Genomic DNA, 14,262 nt, shown 5'->3' on the forward strand with positions numbered 1-14,262 from the left:
GTATTCAGAAACCACCTAAAGTACAATCTAACATACTGACACACATACTGCATTGTGCAGGGATAACAGAACCTGTGAGCAGCTTGGATAAAACGCTACAATGCTGTGAAGTGTTTGCTCTTTCTTTCTTTTCTTTTTTTTTTTAAACATGTTTGTCAGATTTAAATGTTTCAGAACATTAAACAAGTAAAAATACAAAATTCAGTGTTTAAATTTTGATTTCATTTATTAATGGAAAAATAAAAGCATCATGTATCATATTAAATGAAACTGTAAATTTAATTTGACACAAAAACAAGACTTTACACCAGGGATGTCAAACTCCTTTTATGTCGGAGGCCACATACATCCCGACTGCACATTTAATCTCTGAGATATCTTATTTAAGAAATGAAGTGCCATGTCACCAGAAAGAAATCAATCAGCATGACTCTTTGGGCTTAAATTCTAAGAAATAATATTTGATGAAATACTATACTAAAGATAGGACATTTCATTAGCCTTGTTTTTAAAGCCTTGCTTTTTAGGAACCGTTCCATGACTATGTTTAGATGAGAGGGGGCTAAGTTATCAGCTAACACTAGATAGCTTGGTAGCCACCAAACCTACAAGAGTTGGTGCCTACCAAGGTGGAAAAAGGTGGGAACAATTCAGACATTCATTATTTAAGTTGGAGTACAGATACAGATAGTACAGAAAAATAAGTATAGACAGGGGTTAAAGTAAGATTCAGCAGGTAGGGGGACCCTAAGATTAGCTGTGGTGGCTCAGCGTGGAGAAAACCACCACATTAATTTCTATCGTGAGCTCCAGTATATTGTCTTTGTGTACATGCTGTGATCAGCTAACCTATACTGCTGCTACTGCTCTGAGGTTTACTGCTCTTTGTAGATTAACACAGCTGAATTTAACAAGATCAACCACAACGTATGTAGATATGCACCAAAGATACAGTTTTGGCTCACTTTAACCTCTGAGTAAATCCTAGAAATGATGCATTAAATATATAAATGTTCCTTTTTCATCTCTTTGTATGTGAAACGTCTGGTGATGGATACACCAATAAGATTATCTTTATGCGTTAGCATTCCCTCCATTTAGGCTGAAATTGGTTGGGTTTTTGTGGGGGCGCAGTGATGTTTTACTATCGCTTAGTGAATTCGAATAAAACTTTCTTTTTTTTTTTGAAAAAATTAGAATAAAACTAAGTAAACAAAGCATTCTCAGTAGAAAGAATGAGGACAAAAAAAAACCCTAAATGATGACTCAAACTACTGACTAACTTCTTTTTCATTTAGCCCATTTAGGAACCACCAATATGGAAAAGAAAAAGAAAAAACTTATAAAAGAATTGCATCAGATTTGGCTTGCTTCATATAGTGAATCGTATAAGGCTTACAGTATATGATTTACTCATGAAAGTGGCCACTTTCTCATTACTTTCATATATTGTTTTAGGAAGTATGCAAAACATACAATTTTCATGTATATAATTTTTCAAGGGATCTTATATCTGTTTTCACTCTTGTATGCTTTTCATACAAGTTTCAGACAAGACAGATACAAACTTTATAAGATTTATATATATCTTCTCCATATGGGCAGATTAAAATTAATTTTCTGTTTTTAAAAATACCCAACACAAAACAAAGATGGATTCACTGCAATAATCTGATCTAATGTCTGTTGTTTGTGGAAGCAGCGTCAACATCCATCTGTGGTTCAGTTTTGGAGACAGCATCAGGGTGTCAATCATGCTTGCTGGTCTGTGTGTGCATCCACCTGCAAAATATTAGTCTCAATAAAATTATAATGGACGAATAATAAAGACATTCACTTGTGTTCTGTTTTCATATAGAAAAAAGTAGCTATAGAACAAAACAAATGACCATGCATTTAAAAAAAAAACTAAATAATTTTACACCAATCAAAATGTGCGAGACAAAATGAATAAAGAGGAACGTTGGATACATGCAGATGATACAGGCTGATGACTTGACTCTACTTTCACTCCACGATGCAAATAGTCTGGTGCCTGATGTTGTACAGTCTGACGCAGATGCCTCAAAACCCGATGCTCAGTGCGACATGTGATATACTTAAATTATTGCTGCTGCTGCACAGTTTAAAGGTGCCTTTAATGTCAACACCCTGATTTACCTACTAATTACTCGAGAGAGAGTTTGACAGTGTAGTGTACAGCAGTTCCTACACTGCATAGAATAAGGTCTTTGCTATAATTTATAACTAACATTCACCGATTTTCCCTGCTTTACCCTTGTTTCTCTGATACTTTTAGCTGCCTGCTGACTTCCAGGAACGCCTGACCATGCACCTGGAGGAGTCTCCCCTCTGTCACACCTACTCTGACTCTGTCCCGACCTCTCTCATTGCCAAAGTGCTTGAAAAGCCAGATGAGGCTTGCAGCAGCAGCCAGGCCTCCCGCTCCCCCAGCCCGCAAACACAGGAACATGCCTTTATTTTGGAGAGTTTGGGTCCCGGAGAGCGTTTGGGGCTACGCGGAGCCTATAAAACTGACCTGTACAGCAGTGACACAGCCCTGTATTGCCCTGATGACCGTCACCGTGAGCGGAGGCCCAGCATGGATATTCACGGCGAGAGGAAGCTCCTATATGGGCCCCAGAACTCCACCGACAGTACTCCAGAGGAAGGTTCGGTTGGGTTGAGAGCTGGCTTCTCCCAGGAGCACTTTGCTAAGTTCCCTCCCCCACTGGGTGCAGCCTCCAGTTCTTACTCGAGTTTTAGTGGAGGGGGGTCTGAGGACAAAGGCAACGGACCGCCCAGCAGTGCAGCTTCTTCCCCCCACCATCACTCCCTCTACATGGAATGGAGGGATGCAGGGGACTATGAGAGAAAGAGTGATTCATCCTGGGAGAGGGACAGTCCACGGGGCTTTGCCAATGCTCATCCCTTCCAACAGACAGAGCTGAGCCACCATCAGAACGGCAGCTCTCCCGTCTACAGCCGTACCATGTCCTCCTGTTTCAGTGAGCCCTACGAGCCGCTCCCCCCGTCCTCCTCCCCAAGTGTCGCCTATGGAGACAGCCGTAGAGGCAGCACATTGGCCCCTGAGGAAGAGGAGCTGATTGGTCGGTGGAGACAACTTAGCGTGGAGGACTTAAGTGCTCACACCTACCGCAGCCCAGGACGGGCCTCACCTTACAGCTTCTCGGAGCAGCACTTCTCCGTCCGTCCCGCCAAGATTCGACTTGGGCCGCTCTACAGCAGTTTCCAGGAAGGGGCTGACTACTACCACCACGGAGTGGATGTCATGGACCCAGTGTGGGCAGCTGCCAGCCCCAGTCCCGAATGCAGCCCAGGGCTGCGCCAGGCTCACAGCCAAGCTCACCTGTACCGAGCTGAAGACAGTCAGGGGTCAGAGCACAGCTTGTACCACTCAGGGAGCTCTAAAGACAGGGAGGGAAATGTCGCATCTGGAGGCCAGAGCACTGATTATGTAGACCCCAGCCCCAACAGCTCCACCGAGTCTCTCCACCAGAGATCTATGGAGATGGCCGCAGAACTGCAGCACTATCAAGTGGAGATGCACAGCGTGCCTGCACAGGTGAGCCAGTCGCCACCACCAGCCCCACCCCCTCCTCCTCCGTACAACCAAAAATTTGGCTCCCTGGGACTTTCTAGGAAGGACAGTCTGACTAAGGCGCAGCTTTATGGAACACTTCTGAACTGAAGGACTTTCCAATCAGGTTGCATCTTCAATAGTAGACACAGAGCCCTGGTTTGTTCAGCTGCACCTTCTCGTAGTGCAGCCATTTTGACGGCTTGAATAGAAGCCAGGAGTTCTTCAGTATCATGAACATGTAACTATTGCTGATCATTTAAAAGCACTGATGGCGCGGCAGTGGATGGCAATTGTTTACATTATAAATTTCTCAAGGCAGTAAGTCAAGTTAGGGGTCAGATGTGGGGAAACAGACAAAGAGGAGCTCACAGAGTCCTTAAAACTTTTGAGAATGTGTATGTGTTAAACTACAAATGTACAAATATATACTAACTTAAAATTGAGTGATATATTTTGTATGTAGCTGTTAGCAAGAGATACATTTAAAAAACAGTGCAAAATCCTATTGGTAATCTGGAACTTGTAAATAAATTTAAAAAAAACTTCCACTGCTTTATTCTAAAAACCCTGAGAGAGGTATTTTAATTGCCCCTTGACGTGCACAGAGATTTGTTTCAGCCGTTATTTTTAATCTGCTGCAACAGCGATGGCCTTGTGATGATTTACATACAAGTGTTGAAAGGAAGCGAAAAAACAAAGACAAATTAGTACCTTAAACGAACCATGAGAAACATTTGTTTTGTTTTTCCTTCTGTTAAATGGATTTGACAGTATTGATGGGAGTGTTTTATTGTTATTGATGGAACGTTTGATCTGTTTTACCAGTCAGTATTGCTTTCTTTTTTGCTCTTCTATATCCCCTAAGAGAGGTTTCCTGTCCCCTTTCTACCTCAGATTTGGATGCCCACACCCCACCAAACCACTGTAACCCCGTTTATTTCACAACAATGCATGTTTATATATTTTGGTTGTTTTGTTCGCCTAATAAAGCACAAATTATACATACAAGCTCCCAGCCTTTAATGTACACATTTAGGGATTTGAAATGCCGCTGAATAAAAGCGATATCATGTTTTAATATCTTTCACGCAGTTGCATAGCGATCAGTTGTTGTTTCAAGATAATTACATGTCTGCTGATCTGCAGTGTTCAGCTGACTGACTGAACGAGTGGAAGACCTTTCATTATTCAGACTCAGATTGCTGAGTCACTAAGTAGCTCTGCTTTTTTCACTGTTGGGAAAAAAAATAATTGCAAAAAATAGGTTAGTAGAGAAGGATTTTTGCCAACAAATTCAGAACAGAGAGGAAGTTTATTTGTGTTTTCCCAGGAGTCATCATCAAGAAAATACTACAGAAAAGGAAATGGATCATATTCTGTGAGTGTCTGTGATATCTAACGAACTAATTTAGAGCTACTAAGGAAAATTATATCATGGTATACTCCCCTTTGATGTATTAAAAGTGCCACGCCAAGCACTAAATAAATAGGGATTGGACAAAATACCTAAAAATAAAGAGTTTGACTGATTTTCAATTTGATCCCCATTAAACCTTGACATTGTCACCTTGGAATTTACCGGCGTGGTCATGGAAGAAAAGTACTGATGGCCAAACCAGCTCATTCAGTGTATTCATTATGTGTATTTTGGGTACATAGGTGCCTAACCTAAACCTGACCAACTGAAGCAACCTCACACACTACCCCCACAGACCTGTAAGGTAAATGCTTCATCCACGTCTGTTCTTGTCCTGATTTGTCAATCACCAGAGTATAACCACTCTCACCAGACTCATCACACCACATCACCTTTTTCCATATCTCCAAAGTCCAGCTTTGGTGTTTCGATCTTGATTTCACAATCATTCAGGTTTTTCCCCCGACCACATTTCTTCCTTGAAGACGATGGCATGTTAATATCATGAAGGATAGTTTTCATTTGATCGATTAACTGGGAAAAATTGATTATTCTGGTAGGAAAATGATTACTTGCAGTCCTTCTCTAAATACCCTTTGGTATCATTTGAAAACTGGTTCATTTAGCACACTTAGCAATTGAGTAAATGGTCTGGAAATGCTCTTGAATTTATTCAAATGCCTTTGAACTTTAACTAATAAAAATGAGGTAAGAGGACTCTCAATCCATCCGCAGGAGGGAGTTGCAGCGCAGCAGCTCACCGATCGGCATCGCTAACCTTGCTGTCCTAGCAGAAAGCATTTACACTTCAAACACATCAAGATGAAGGGAACTAGATCAACTGCTATCACTCCACCACCTCTCCTTCCTCTGCACAGCAAAGCAGATGCTAAAGCATGCAAAAATTTAGCTTTCCAACACCACAGCTGAACCTGAAACAGATACGCGTTTCACTCCAGGAGCTGCAGAGCACAAGCACTGACGGGAAAATGTGACAACTCAGCGTGGCTTTGAAGAACTCTATGAGGCGATGCACCTGAGAGTTTGCTCCTTTTGACCCGAGGATGCCTGTCTGACTCTAGGTCAAGACACAAAACTGTAATCTATGCATTAGATTCATTACAGAATATAGTAAATTATCAAGTTTAGAGTTAATTTTCACATCTGTTTCTATGAAATGTTTTTATCAGAGACAGGGAAATGTTTCCCCCCCCCCACTGAGTCTTTCTAGGGAGTGAGGGTTTGTTTACATGCACTTATATAACCCTGCTACGGCTGTCTGCAAGCTGATTTCTTAAATGGTGTGGAAATTGGAAAGCTATTTAGCTTATTAAAAATTAGGGGAGAAGCAAACCTGGAGGGTTATTGAGACGTAAGCAGATTATTTCACATAACACTGCTTCATTGTTTTTTTAAACATCACTTTGATAGGCACACCTTAAAATTAAAATCTTTATACAATCTCTAAGCATTGTGGCACTCTTGCACACACACCACTATCGCACTTCACTCTACAATATGCTCTTCAGTTAATGTTCTTATCCTCAGGATGGAAATAGTTCTTTTATTTATTGCAAGTGGACGCTTGTAGAATGGTGTCTGTGGAGCTGCAAGAGATTAGCTATCAGGTCCAAGAACACTTAAGTCCACTCCCCAAACTCCATCCACAGAGCTGGACTCTGCTCAGTCAGCGAGTCCAACCATCCTCCTGCTTATGTCCCACAGTTTCTTGGCTGCCTCCTCATCTGTAGCTTTGGGTAACAGCTCCTCCTCCTCGCAGTTAGCAAAGCACTTCCCCGACACTCCTTCCACCTCTGGGGAGCAGGCCAGATAGAGAGGAGTCTGGGCCCCCTCCAATGGATTCTTGAAAAAGACCAATGAGGCAAGGTAGAACAGCGGCTTTGCCAGGAGGGGGATTTGGATGTGTCTGCCTAACCTGGTCCTCACGATCCCCGGGGTGAGAGCATTGACTGTGACCCCCGTCCCCTCGAGGCGATGGGCCAGCTCCAGCGTGAACAGAAGGTTGGCCAGTTTGCTCTGACTGTAGCAGAAGGCCTTATTGTAGTTATTTTCACTGTTCAGGTCATCGAAGTTGATGTGGCCATATTTGTAAAGTTTAGAGGAAACCATCACGATGCGGCTAGGGGCCGAAGCCTTCAGGAGGTCCAGCAGCAGGTGAGTGAGGAGGAAGTGACCCAAGTGATTCACACCGAGCTGCATCTCAAAACCTTCGTCTGTCTTTGTGTAGGGACACTGGTAAATACCGGCGTTGTTGATGAGCACATCAACCTGGGATTCCTCCTGACAACAAAGATACATTTGAAACATTTAAGACTCCAATTAAGGTTTTATTACAGCTTCTCCAGCATCCAGAGGCATTAATTGTCCATATGCATAACAAAAGATCAAATTTTAACCAAACAACTTAAATAAGTTTTTTCTTCCCTTAGAATGGGGTTATGGTGTGACAATGCACATGAGCAGGGCTGGTCTGAGTATAATGAAGGCAATCACTCTGTATTATCTTATTTAACAAAAAGTATGCATTTTTCTGTCAATTTTCACTCACTTGAGAAACACAAATGCAATTTATGCTTGAATAAATAACCCCATACTCCAAACAAAAAAAAAAAAGCATTACAAAATATTTTTATTACAATCTTAGTGATTCTTCTTAAGGGAAAAGCCAAAAACTTTTCATCCCTTTGTTGAGTACGACTTCTACAGGCTAAATGACCTAATTTGTAATTTCAGCTGTAAAATGAAAAAGAAAATAATTCAGATTTTTCAGAAACCATTTGAATTTTTTCACGAACTCAAATGTTAACTGAGTTATGGTCATGGTTAAGAATGCTTGTGAAATGGGCCCACCGGCAGGCCTGTGGTAAATAAAGGGTTAAGCTAATTAATATAAAACCTATTTTAATAAAACTTAAAGTACAGCACATTCTGGGTTGCAGAGATCTCCCTGAGACACCCAGTGGTTATACGAGGTATCTGCCAAATTCCTAAATATATACCGGTAAGTAATGTTTTACACCTAAACCTCTTTGACTTAAACTATGATGTGTACTTATAAAGACATTATACCTGAATGCTAGAAGGAAGGACAAAAATAAAGCCCCAAAGCATCTCAGTGTGTTATATAACAATACAGTTAATCCGTAACTTTAATTATAACTTCTGTAAGAAACATAGTTTAATATGAACTTTTAAATTACAGAAAAAAATAGAAACGATAAAACTTTCTAATAGCAGAGGCTATACTGAATTGTATTAGATTGTATGTCTTTATCATTTAATTATATTAATTATGGAATGGTATGCTATAATAGCCTGTGGTTACAATTTTTCTTCATCAAACTAATACAGCATTGTGAATTTACCATCTTGAATGTCTATTACAGTACTGTGCAAAAGTGTCAAGCCACCCTTTATTTCTTAAAAGTTTGCTCTGGTGAAGAGATTTATTGAAAAATGTGTATAACATATAGAAAAACACTGTTTTATAGAGCAAAAACTGAGTTTTCACAATCCTAAAAAGCTTGAAAGTCAATATTTGGTATGACCACCTTCATTCTTAAACACAGCCTGAGCTCTCTTAGGCCAGCTTTCTTCTCATTTCTTTAGGTAGTCTTCAGGAATAGTTCACCAGGATTCTTGATGCATATTCGAAGCTCTTCTTTGGATGCTTGCTGCCTTTTGTTCTGTTCTTTGCAATAATGTTAAGGTCTGAACTCTGGGGAGGCCAGTCTGCACTGGCAGTGTGTCAGTTCTTTCTTGGATTTTTTTCTCCTATTTCTTAAGTACATTATTTATCTGCTGTAGACAGTTTTTTGGGCCCACCGTTTTCCCCCGCCACTTGTCCAGCTCCCTCAAATTTCTTAAGGACACACTGCTGAGATATGCCAAGTTTTCAACAAACAGCTCTTTGGCAATCACCTTGTTGGTACAATAATATTATTTTATGCCTGTCAAACTGTGTTATCTTTGGCATTGTTGTATATTCAACTTAAAAAATGAGAAGAAATGTTACATTTTGTTATGAAAGACTGACAGTATGTGCCATTATGTGTAGCAATAACACTGGTTCATCTCTTCAGTTAGGTGCTTTTTTTATGCTAGAATGAATGCTCTGAAAATGATCAGATACAAAGAGTGAACTGAAAATGAGTGAAAAGGCAAATCTCTAAGGAAAGACTTTCAAAGACCTTCAGAAAGCCAGGAGAATTATCAAGACCACTTTAAAAATGTCTGGCTCATTGGAGGCATAATATAAGAAAATGAGTGGTGGATCAAAATTTTGCACAGTAATCAATGTATAGGAAGCTTTTGGCTCCTCCTGTGTTTACTCTCATTTGTGACTCAATAATCTAAGCACACAGAGTATTGTTTGTTGTATGAAATGTAAAGCCACCTGATGAAAATCTGTGATATCGGACCACATAAACAAAATACTTGAAGCCTTTCAAGGATCACTGCTACAGTTAAACAGTATCATCTTTGCTGAAGCTTACAATAAAATAGGATATTAACTCTTAACATCTGCCAGGAGACCAACACTTCTAGACTGGCCCCTGTTGGACAATAGTTGATTTGCATCTGTAGTAAATATGGGTTTGGGGTCCAATACTTAATTTCAGCACCAAGGACAGTCCCCTTGGAACAATGCTCTGTTTTTTTCTGCTGAGTTGGGCTCAATAACAAAGTGCACCACAGCTGGTAAATAAACTACAAACATCTACTCTCTTTCTTTGTTTGGGTTCTCATTTACCTGAGTCACCTCCTCACAGAAATTTCGGACTGATCTAAGAGAAGCCAGGTCCAGGTGTTTGATGACCACCTCCCCGTTTTCTGGTCCCGCTTGCTTCTTGATGTCCTGTGCTGCCTCCTCGGCGCTCCGCAGGTCCCGGCAAGCCATAATGACCCGGGCGCGGAGCTTCAGAAGCTCCCCGGCCAGGGCCTTCCCTATCCCGCTGTTTGCCCCGGTCACGATGACTGTCTTGCCTCGCATATTTTCTCCTGAATAACGGAGCAACTTAACGCCTTTCTGACGGGGGAATAAACGCCGCATAAGAAGCAGGACCCCACCGCCAACAACAGCGGCAATTAGCAGAGGAGCGGACATAAAAGCTGTGACGGGTGACAAGTCGGCGAGAGAAACTGTTATGTATCGACAGTAAAAGATGACCCCGGAAATGATTATAGTTTAAGATTTCACAGCCTGTCAGCCAACAACATATATATATATATATATATATATATATATATATATATATATATATATATATATGCATGTGTATTTTTAAAGCAAGCACACGACTGAACGTATTGAGTAGGCTGAAATCGTTCACACGCTAACCAAGTTAGCAACATTAGCGACTTCAAACTGTCCCATAAATATCTTCCGGGTTATTTTCGTAACGGAACAATATAATCACGATATGCTAAACTAAACTGTACACCAGCTTGTTTTCACCGAAACAAATATAAAGTTTTTTCTAAGGATGTTTTCTATCGGCTACTACTTTTAAATTGAGCTTATAGAGGTCAGAAATAATACTTTACCTTTTTGTTTTTCGTAATGTCATTTACCGCGATATCTGTATCAGCCACTAGATGGAGCTATATGAAAAGCCAAAAAATCTACACAGACGAGATGAGACCTATTTTATTTTTCCCATATTCCCATTATTATTAATAGTAGTAGTAGTAGTAGTATTTGTTCCAGCAGTTGAAATGATTATGAAATAACAAGTAATACAAAAATAACATATCTGGCAGATGACTCTCCACCTCACATATATATTGCATTATAGTAGGTGATCATATGTGGTGTAAAAGATTTTCAACTTATGTCTTAGTGGAGGTGGAAAGAAACATTTTCCACCCGGGCCTGTTCAGTAAGAGGTGCAGTGGTGGTCAGGATTGTCCGTGATGGATAACTGATGACTGATGCTACTTCCTCTCCACCGCAGCTTCGATGGGTGGGTCCAGTTTGCAGCCAATTACAATTTAAGATCCAGGTCTCCTGCTCTGTTTATTCAGTTTCTTAGTGTCACCAGCTCCAATGCTGCACCCCAAGAAGACCACTGTCCTTGCCACAGCAGAGTGACAAAACATCTCCATAATTTTGCTGCACGCATGGAAGGATCTCAGCCTCCTTAGGAAAGCCCCCTTTTTTGTGCACTGGCTCTGTGTTGGCCTGTTGTTGGTGTGGGTGCCCAGGCCATTTTGTACAAATACAAACTTCTATAATGATACTGACAGGCTGGAGGTTTTTTCTTCATTCTTTCCTTTCTCTCTCTTTGAGAAACCTATATCTTTAAGTCGCAGGTAGAAGGTTGTGGGCCAGAGTTTGTTGCTGGCCTCCCTTGTCAGAGTCTCCTTTCCTGGACAGTAACTCCGTCTATCTGTCTGCAGTTTGAAAACGACTTTCTGAGCCTTTCTTCCTGGATCCAGACTCTCCTGAGGAGATTCATGAATACTGCCAGCAAAACGTACCTGAGACCCGTCAAACTCTGTCCCTGCACTGCTACACTAACAGCTGTTTCAGAATCTTGCCTGCCTGCCAGTCATCCCTCCAGAAACTGTCCAAGAAACAGAGAGATAACGCCTCAGAAGCCATTTAAAAATCTTACAAAATAACTTCGTTCACTGAAACCGTACCAAGCAAGCATACTCTACCAGTTGACCAGCTTCTTAATATAACACAAATACACATTAGAGTATGAGTGCAGATTTTCAGTATATAAGTGGTAACAATGTTTCAATCATTTACAAAAACACACACTACTCACCCAGAACTTCATCTTTTGGGCCCTGCACAGCTCAAAGCCAAAGTCATGGTTGGTACATTTATCCTGCTTCCTACTCTCTTTTCTCTTTGGAGCTCTACATTTTTGCTCTGGCTCATTAAACACAATTTATAATGCTGCTGTGCCGACAAACTGCTCTGTAAGGACAATTACAGAAAAACAAAGTGTTGCATAGTTGACGTCAACACACACATTTTCCACAAATGACAGACAGCAAGGTCTGAGCACAAAACAAGAAAAGGTGACTGATAAGAGAGCTCGAGCTTCATATTTCTTGTTGAAAAATATGTCTTCTAATATTTCTTGTTGGTTTGAAGACATAAAAGAAGAGTCTAAATAACCTCAAACAGGAACAGACAATAACAAATAATCCTGGGGCTTTGATTTGTTTGTTGAGGTGCTGACTCATAATCCATCCATGTATCGATCATATTCGGTTATACAAAAGGACTCGCTTCCTTTATAGCAGTTACGATAATAGAGGAAATGACACCACAGTTGATTATTCACTTTCTCTGTAGATGATCTCATAGCACAGTGAGCAATAACTGTACCTGTTAATAGGTATTTTGTGTGTCATTTTTCTCCTATAAGAGGTTTGATTCTTGGAATGAATTTGTCATGTAACCGGTTGAGGTTGTCGGTTATAGCCGGAGTAACTTGTAATTTCTGATTGGTGGACTTACTGCATACTGTAACATATGTGCATATAAATTTTAGCAGTAACATGTTAAGAAAACGCTTACGCTGTTTCTAGTACTCCATAATAAGAAGAGCAGTTTTGTCAGACAAAATGATTCAGCTTTCGTGACCTTCAGTGTAATGGTCCAAACGGCTGAAAGCCAAAAAAATTGAATCATTTAAACTCAAGAAATCTGTCCTCTCTTTATTCTTCTATTACACTTGGGGCAATTGCTTCACTCTTTCTGGCTGCGTCTGAAACAAAAGCCCCTGAGTTTCACAGTGCTGAGTTCTGTAATGTGTTTTTAACAACTGCTCAAAGGTAAACCATCCTGTTATTCGTGATCTGTTCACCTTTTCTTTTGAAATAAATGTTTCGTAACAACCCAACTAATTGTTGCCCTTGCTTAAAAGACATGACTCACAGTGTGCATTAGTAGTCCTAGACAAAATAAATTAGCTGTTTGTTCATTCGCTTGTTTAGAAACTACACTTTTCCCTCCAAGCCTCCAACGTTTGTTGTTTTCATCTCACAACTCACACTTAAAGTAATCTAAACACATTTCATAATATTCCTTTGCCATATTAACTTAAAATATTATAGATAGCAGGGGTTTTTTTTTTTATGTCCCCAGAGTGTTATGTAAGTTTAACTTTTATCAAAGTGACAAATCACAAAGGACCTGGAGCTGATCCCAGATCACTTGTAGCACCCTGGACAGGTCTCCAGTCTCTCACAGCGCTGACACAGGGAGACAGACAAGAAATGTACATCCTATGGCCAATCTAGAATCACGAATTTACACGTGTGTCATTGGGAGGAAGCAAGAATACCTGTAGAGAATCATAAGTACATGGAAAACAAACAACACACCGAAAAGTCTCAGCTGCCTGGAAGGTTTGAACAAGAACATTTTCTTGTGAAATATCCAATTTGAAACTCAAGTCCTAAAAAGCCCTAAATGCTCCCTGAGAATCTCCAAAATACTATAGTCACTAAAAACTCATGAAGTCACTAAAACTGATTCAGTTTTCAGTTTATCAACTGACACAACAAACAAAATTTAGTTGAGGAACATAATGACAACATCCTCTATTGTCTCTTGGGTCTACTTAAAGTTTCAAGTCATTTAACATTAACATAAAAGTGGCTGCCTCTGTCAATGTTGGGAATAAATTACATTCATGTTCTAACAAAAGTATTGTTGATAAAGTTATATTAAAAGAAAATTACCCCAACTTTGATATGATACATGTTAGTTTAAAAAACAAATGCGTATTACATAGTGTGACTGCAGAAAAGTCTATGTGTAGTCTGGTGTTTTTGCAGCCACAGAGCAATGTTGTCACAGTGTCACCACTTGGTGTCCCTTGATGTGGCAACAGCATCAGAAATGTATTTGTTTGCAGGGCAGTTCCGCAAATACTATCAACATGCTTCATGGTAATCTAACCAGCATATTTCAGGAGTGTAAGGATGAACAGAGTGACACGTGAGGCCTAAAAACAACATTTTTCAGTCTGTTACCCATAAAACTCAGGGAGCAGGCAACATTGCCTACATGTCACTCTTGAATATTTGAGGTACTTTTATCATTTCAAATAACATGTTTAACTGAGGCTTAAGATACGTTGGGGACGTTACAGATTATAGAAGGTCTTTGTTCAGAATGTCGATGTCAGTCTGTCCACACTTAAGCTCTTTGATGTTTCAGATTTGGTATTTTCACATGCAGTGGTGC

At 40.3% G+C, this 14,262-nt stretch overlaps 2 protein-coding genes across 6 annotated transcripts in view; one reads left to right on the forward strand and one right to left on the reverse strand.

The window, feature by feature from the left end:
- The window catches only part of si:dkey-174m14.3 (uncharacterized protein LOC563117 homolog), a 34,229-nt gene extending 29,643 nt beyond the window's left edge, over positions 1 to 4,586 (forward strand). For all 5 annotated transcript variants that reach the window (XM_040017720.1, XM_040017722.1, XM_040017721.1 and 2 more), the window contains one exon: positions 2,300 to 4,586. In XM_040017720.1, the coding sequence (XP_039873654.1) occupies positions 2,300 to 3,712 (1,413 nt within the window). In that variant the 3' untranslated portion in view covers positions 3,713 to 4,586. The remainder of the gene's footprint in view (positions 1 to 2,299) is intronic.
- Positions 4,587 to 6,592: 2,006 nt separating this feature from the next.
- On the reverse strand, positions 6,593 to 10,276 carry rdh14b (retinol dehydrogenase 14b). The gene is made up of 2 exons (XM_040017723.1): positions 9,796 to 10,276; positions 6,593 to 7,322 (listed from the first exon to the last, which is right to left on the reverse strand). The coding sequence occupies exons 1-2, from the start codon at positions 10,147 to 10,149 to the stop codon at positions 6,705 to 6,707; spliced, it is 972 nt and encodes a 323-aa protein (XP_039873657.1). The 5' UTR covers positions 10,150 to 10,276; the 3' UTR covers positions 6,593 to 6,704.
- Between the last annotated feature and the right edge of the window lie 3,986 nt (positions 10,277 to 14,262).

Source organism: Simochromis diagramma, unplaced genomic scaffold (assembly GCF_900408965.1).
Source record: "Simochromis diagramma unplaced genomic scaffold, fSimDia1.1 OVJJ01000802.1, whole genome shotgun sequence".
NCBI lineage: Eukaryota > Metazoa > Chordata > Actinopteri > Cichliformes > Cichlidae > Simochromis > Simochromis diagramma.